The sequence below is a fragment of the Mesoplodon bidens genome (genome assembly GCF_964165515.1).
Source record: "Mesoplodon bidens genome assembly, chromosome: 15".
NCBI classification, from domain to species: domain Eukaryota; kingdom Metazoa; phylum Chordata; class Mammalia; order Artiodactyla; family Ziphiidae; genus Mesoplodon; species Mesoplodon bidens.
The window spans coordinates 66,780,882-66,786,881 of record NC_138171.1 but is presented as its reverse complement, the minus strand read 5'-3'; the positions used below and the strand labels follow the sequence as shown (position 1 = coordinate 66,786,881).

General features: G+C 62.6%; 3 protein-coding genes across 3 annotated transcripts; all 3 read left to right on the top strand.

Annotated features, from left to right (window-relative positions):
• Positions 1-346: 346 nt before the first annotated feature.
• HBZ (hemoglobin subunit zeta) lies at positions 347-2,112 on the top strand (the record flags this gene model as incomplete). Its single annotated transcript, XM_081256044.1, has 3 exons — positions 347-441; positions 1,589-1,793; positions 1,895-2,112. 3 exons carry the CDS (start codon positions 347-349, stop codon positions 2,021-2,023), a joined length of 429 nt encoding a protein of 142 aa, XP_081112170.1. The 3' UTR covers positions 2,024-2,112.
• A 609-nt stretch (positions 2,113-2,721) lies between these two features.
• HBM (hemoglobin subunit mu) lies at positions 2,722-3,498 on the top strand. The gene is made up of 3 exons (XM_081256017.1): positions 2,722-2,848; positions 3,004-3,208; positions 3,316-3,498. The coding sequence occupies exons 1-3, from the start codon at positions 2,757-2,759 to the stop codon at positions 3,442-3,444; spliced, it is 426 nt and encodes a 141-aa protein (XP_081112143.1). The 5' UTR covers positions 2,722-2,756; the 3' UTR covers positions 3,445-3,498.
• Positions 3,499-5,168: 1,670 nt separating this feature from the next.
• On the top strand, positions 5,169-5,963 carry LOC308628750 (hemoglobin subunit alpha-like; the record flags this gene model as incomplete). The annotated part of the gene is made up of 3 exons (XM_081256016.1): positions 5,169-5,302; positions 5,409-5,613; positions 5,739-5,963. The coding sequence occupies 3 exons, from the start codon at positions 5,169-5,171 to the stop codon at positions 5,865-5,867; spliced, it is 468 nt and encodes a 155-aa protein (XP_081112142.1). The 3' UTR covers positions 5,868-5,963.
• Between the last annotated feature and the right edge of the window lie 37 nt (positions 5,964-6,000).

The following is a 6,000-nucleotide window of genomic DNA, read 5'->3' as shown; positions in this document are numbered from 1 at the left end:
GGCTTCTCCCATTTTGTGATTCTGAAATGGACAAGGGCAGTGCGGCACTGGGCTGCCTGGGCCCCTATCTCCCCTGGAGTCTGGTCAGGCTGCGGCCAACGCCCCCTCTAAGGCCCAGCAAGGGCAGCCGGAGTGACAGCCCCTCACCCCACCAGGTCCACCGGGCCCTGACTGCCCACTGTCACTGGATCTGATAAGAGACCCACCCCCCCATGGCCCCCTCCCCTCTCCCAGCGATGACCACAGCCTGGCCCCCACCCTGGCTCCACGTATATAAGGGGACCCTGGGGGCTGAGCACCACGGACGCCAGTTCTCAGTACGCCCAGCTCCCACTCAGCCGCCACCATGTCTCTGACCAGGGCTGAGAGGACCATCATCGTGTCCATGTGGGGCAAGATCTCCACACAGGCAGACATCATCGGCACCGAGGCCCTGGAGAGGTGAGCACCAGGTGGGCTGGGATGGAGCCTGGTAGGGGACAGTGTGGGTCAGTGAGGACGGGGGTCAGTAGGAGGGGTCAGTGAGGATAGGTCAGTGAGGAGCGTCAGTGAGGAGGGTCAGTGAGGAGGGGACAGTGAGGAGGGTCAGTGAGGAAGGGTCGGTGAGGAGGGGGCAGTGAGGAGGGGACAGTGAGGAGGGGACAGTGAGGAGGGTCAGTGAGGAAAGGTCGGTGAGGAGGGGACAGTGAGGAGGGTCAGTGAGGAGGGGACAGTGAGGAGGGTCAGTGAGGAGGGGACAGTGAGGAGGGTCAGTGAGGAAAGGTCGGTGAGGAGGGGACAGTGAGGAGGGTCAGTGAGGAGTGGACAGTGAGGAGGAGACAGTGAGGAGGGTCAGTGAGGAGGGGAAACTGAGGAGGGGACAGTGAGGAGGGTCAGTGAGGAGGGGACAGTGAGGAGGGTCAGTGAGGAGGGGACAATGAGGAGGGTCAGTGAGGAGGGTCAGTGAGGAGGGGACAGTGAGGAGGGTCAGTGAGGAGGGGACAATGAGGAGGGTCAGTGAGGAGGGTCAGTGAGGAGGGGACAGTGAGGAGGGGACAGTGAGGAGGGTCAGTGAGGAGGGTCAGTGAGGAGGGGACAGTGAGGAGGGGACAGTGAGGAGGGTCAGTGAGGAGGGGACAGTGAGGAGGGGACAATGAGGAGGGTCAGTGAGGAGGGCCAGTGAGGAGGGTCAGTGAGGAGGGGACAGTGAGGAGGGGAAAGTGAGGAGGGGACATACGCAGGTTCAGTGAGCATGAGCAGCGGTGAGGCGGGTGCTCGGTGGTCAGCGGGCAGGAAGAGGAGGGGCATGGGGAGGGTGACGAGGGTCAGTTGTGTCCCTCCCTTCGCGCCCAGCACCCAGGTCTCTACAATCATTGTTGATTGAATGAGTGAGCGAAGGAAGGAACGAATGACTGGAGGACGGGGCGGTGAGGGTGAGGTGGGCCGGGCTATACTGGAGCCGGGGCAACAGCTGAAGTCCGCAATACCGATCCTGTCCGTCTTTAAAATGTTCATATTGGGGTCAAGTTGCATTTTTTGCCCTAATATTTACGTTTTAACTCCCGCGTGCAAACGTGACGTGTCCCGGCCCGGCCCGCCCCGCCCGCAGGCTATTCTCCAGCTACCCCCAGACCAAGACCTACTTCCCGCACTTCGACCTGCACGCGGGCTCCGCGCAGCTGCGCGCGCACGGCTCCAAGGTGGTGGCCGCCGTGGGCGACGCGGTCAAGAGCATCGACAACGTGGCGGGCGCCCTCTCCAAGCTGAGCGAGCTGCACGCCTACGTGCTGCGCGTAGACCCGGTCAACTTCAAGGTGGGCGCGGGGCGGGGCCCGGGGCGGGGCGGGGGTCCGGGGGCGGGGCGGGGTGCCCGCCGCTCGCGCCGCGCCCGCCCTGAGCCGCCCTGTCGCCCCAGCTGCTGTCCCACTGCCTGCTGGTCACGGTGGCCTCGCACTTCCCCGCCGACTTCACGGCCGACGCGCACGCCGCCTGGGACAAGTTCCTGTCCATCGTGTCCCGCGTCCTGACCGAGAAGTACCGCTGAGGATGCCTCCCGACCCACAGGGCAGGCTTCGAGCCCTCCCCTTCCCCTGCACCCTCTTACGATTCCACCCGGGACCCCCAATAAATGAATGAGGATGGAGGGAGCCTGGTCGTGCGTCTCAGTATTGGGGGAAGCGGAGGAGAATGAAGGGAGGGAATGGGGGCTTCGCAGGAACACGGCCGACCCTAGTGTCACCCCCGGCCTGGAGGTCACTCCAAGGGTGATTTGGGGGCGGTCCTTAGCCCTGAGGACCCCAAAGTCGCGACCGGAGGGAGCAGAACAGCCCAGGACCGCCCACGCCGTTTTCTCGGGTCAGACCTGAGTTTGTGCCTCTGTCCCCCCTCCCAAATCACCCAGTCTGTCGCTTCAGTCAGCGTATTGTGTGTATGTGTAGGGTATGTGTAGGGACTCAGGGGCCTTTCCTCAAAGCCTGTTGTCACAGCTCAGGCACTGAGAGGACCCTTGATACCTCCTGGCCCTCCGCGCTCTTTCTCTCAATCCCTCCATCAGCTCCCTGTGGAATAATTGTAGATCCCCCTAAAGTCTGCAGCCAAGGCACACACACGGCGTGATTCAGTTCCTCTGCGGTGACAGGGACCTGGGTTGGCAACCAGGGTCCCCAGGTTCCCGCCGCGCTCCTGAAGATAAGGGCGGGCAGGGCGCCGGGGGGCAGGGCCGCTATAAGGAGGCCGGGACTGCGGGCGCGCCACCCAGAGCACGCCACGCCAACGCCATGCTCAGCGCCCAAGAGCGCGCCCACGTAGCACAGGTCTGGGACCTGATCGCCGGCCACGAGGCGCCCTTCGGGGCGGAGCTTCTGCTCAGGTGGGTTGGGGCTGGGTCTCCAGAATTGCAGCGAGGCGGAGACTGAGGTGTTGGGCCTGAGTTGGGAGGGGGGCGGGCCTGACCGGGGTTTCGCGGGGTCTGGGCGGCGCAGACGCTGGAGAGACCGCCCTCCCTCCTCACCCTTGCTCCCGCAGGCTCTTCACGGTGTACCCCAGCACCAAGACCTACTTTAAGCACCTGGGCGACCGCCCTGACGAGGTGCAGCTGCTGAGCCACGGACAACGCGTGCTCGAGGCGGTGGGAGTGGCCGTCCGGCACATGGACAACCTGCGCGCGGCCCTGAGCCCTCTTGCCGACCTGCACGCACATGTGCTGCGCGTGGACCCCACCAACTTCCCAGTGAGCCACCCCGGGACGTAGCAGGGTTCGCGCGTGCAGCCGAGGTGGGGAGGCATTCGGCAAGGAATTGGCGAGGACAGAGCTCTTACCGGCCTTTTCTCCCGCAGCTGCTGATCCAGTGTTTCCAGGTGGTGCTGGCCTCCCACCTGCAGGGCGAGTTCACGGTGGAGATGCAGGCGGTGTGGGATAAGTTCCTGACGGGCCTGGCGGTAGTGCTGACAGAGAAGTACCGCTGAGTTCTGTGCCCCGGGTCTAGGTCTGCTCATGTCAATAAACAAGCCTCAAAAGCCTGGACCCCGCGTAGGTGTGGTCTTTGGGGAGCAGGCGGACTGACGTCACAGTTGCCGGGCAGAGAAGCTCCGGGTCCTGAGGGGAGCCTCGCGGAATCTTAGGGCAGGATCCCCAACCTTTGCTGACAATGGAACCAGGGGCACAGGAACGGGACCTTGGGCACTCAACAAACCCTGAATGAGGACAGTTCCCGGTCTGACAGTCTGGGGGTCCAGGCCGGGTGTGTACACCCAGAGGCTTGTACAGAACAGTTGCCTTCCCGGGGCAGGGGAATGTGGTGGGGCCGAGCGCGTGCTCGGATGGAGGAAGGGTCTTCAGCTTCACCTCGCATCTGGCACCCGTGCGGTGCCATACCATTCGCAAAGCACGTCCTCATTCACACACTCATTCATCTCCATCCCTACCTCGCTCCGGGAACTGCAAGCCTCAATCTTCGCCTCTTTAACAGACAGGCGAGGCACCGAGGCCTAGGGGGCAAGTTTCTGGCCTGAGGTCAAACAGACTTCGTGGCCCAGGGCTCCACGGACCCTCATCTCTGTTCTCTCCCATCTTCTCCCCTACTTCCAGCGCTCATTCTGTAGTTGCCTTGCCCTGGTCCAAGTTAGTCCCTTCCTCTGAATCTCCTGGGGCAGGGAGTGGGGGTAGGAAGGAAGACCTCTACGGCCACAACCTGTGTCACGTCAACATGAGGTGCGATACTAGGCTTGTCCCTAAGCGAGCTGAGCCTAATGCATCTGATGGAAAATCCCCAACCTCGCTGGGTCTTTGAAATAATTTAGAAGATCCTAATGCAGGGTGGGTGCCTGGCAGGCCCACGGCCACCCAAACCCCACCCCAGCTCCAGCCGCCCCGCTCAGTCTCTGGGGTCCCTGGGCCATGGCGCCCCACCTTACACACACACACACACACACACGTGCCCTGTCAATCTCTCTTCCCGCTGCAGCACTGGTGCAGGGATCTTATTGCTCCATTTAGAGCCTTTGCGAATGCAGGAGCCTAACCCTGGCAGCTCTCCAAACTCTGAATGAGAATGGTTCCCTGGCTGACAATCTCACATCTGTGCAGGGCTGGGAAGTGGGTGACCAAGTCCAAAACAGGGGGTGGGGAGAGGCTGCTGGATGCTAAGCCCTGACCCTGGCTGAGTGGAATGCCCCCGCGGTCCACGACAACACCTGCTAACCCGCACTGTGCCAGGGCCTGCCCACCATTGTGGGTACGATGCTTAAAGGACTCCCCCCCCGTTACATCCTGCACCCACATTATTTACATAGGCAGTTTACAGCTCTTCATCCTGGGGAAAAGTTTAGTGGAAAGCAGCTTGTATCACTTCGGAAAAGATTGTGCTCCTCTCCAAGACTGGCAAATAGACACCTCGAGGCTACCCCAGCTGGGGACGAACTCGGGTGCCAGTGGGTTTGGGTGGCTCGGAAACGTGTGTGACCTCCCAGACCCACAGGAGCAGGAAAAGAGTGGGACCTAGAGAGCTGGATCTAGGCAGCTGTAGGCAGGACTGGGAGGGGCCCGCTTGGGACTCCAGCACTCCCGCACCCTCTTGAGACCGAGCTTTCCAGGCTGGCACCTCCTGGCCCCGTGCCAGCCAATGAGCACAGCACGATCGGGCGTGCCTCTCGCGCCCCAGGCATAAAGGCTCGCGCAATCCCAGCCCTGCATGTTTCTGGTGCCGACCCAGACTCAGAGAGAACCCACCATGGTGCTGTCTCCCGCCGACAAGACCAACGTCAAAGCCGTCTGGGGCAAGGTTGGCGGCCATGCTGCAGAATTTGGCGCAGAGGCCCTGGAGAGGTGAGCAGCCCACCTGCCCGGCTGGGACTGGGGCCGGTCGCCCCGTCGCATCCTGGTCCTGGGCCAACCGGCCTAAGTCCGGATCTCCCACCTCTTCTCCACTCAGGATGTTCATGAACTTCCCAAGCACCAAGACCTACTTCTCCCACTTCGACCTGGGACACGGCTCCGCCCAGATCAAGGGCCACGGCAAGAAGGTGGCCGACGCGCTGACCAAAGCCGTGGGCCACATGGACACCCTGCCCGATGCCTTGTCTGATCTGAGCGACCTGCACGCCCACAAGCTGCGTGTGGACCCGGTCAACTTCAAGGTGAGCTCGCGGGCCAGACCTGGAGAGATCTGAGCTAGCAAGGCAGAGAGTGTGGTGGGGTTCCAGAGGTGGAGCACGGCGGCGACCCCCAACCCCGCGGCCCCTGACACCTCCTCTCTCCGCAGCTCCTGGGCCACTGCCTGCTGGTGACCCTGGCTGTCCACCTCCCCGGCGACTTCACGCCCTCGGTCCATGCCTCCCTGGACAAGTTCTTGGCCAGTGTGAGCACCGTGCTGACCTCCAAATACCGTTAAGCTGGAGCCTCCGCGATCCCTACCCTGGCCTGGGGCCCTCTGGCGCTCTGGGCACCCTCACTTCCCGATCTTTGAATAAAGTCTGAGTGGGCTGCAGCCTCTGTAGCCTCGGTTCTCTGTGTCCACAAACCGT

Excerpts from the sequence above, each read along its gene's own strand:
- HBM (XM_081256017.1), top strand. The coding sequence starts at position 2,757 with ATGCTCAGCGCCCAAGAGCGCGCCCACGTAGCACAGGTCTGGGACCTG. Across the intron at positions 2,849-3,003 it reads GGGGCGGAGCTTCTGCTCAG|GCTCTTCACGGTGTACCCCA; the intron begins GTGGGTTGGGGC and ends TTGCTCCCGCAG. Across the intron at positions 3,209-3,315 it reads TGGACCCCACCAACTTCCCA|CTGCTGATCCAGTGTTTCCA; the intron begins GTGAGCCACCCC and ends TTTCTCCCGCAG.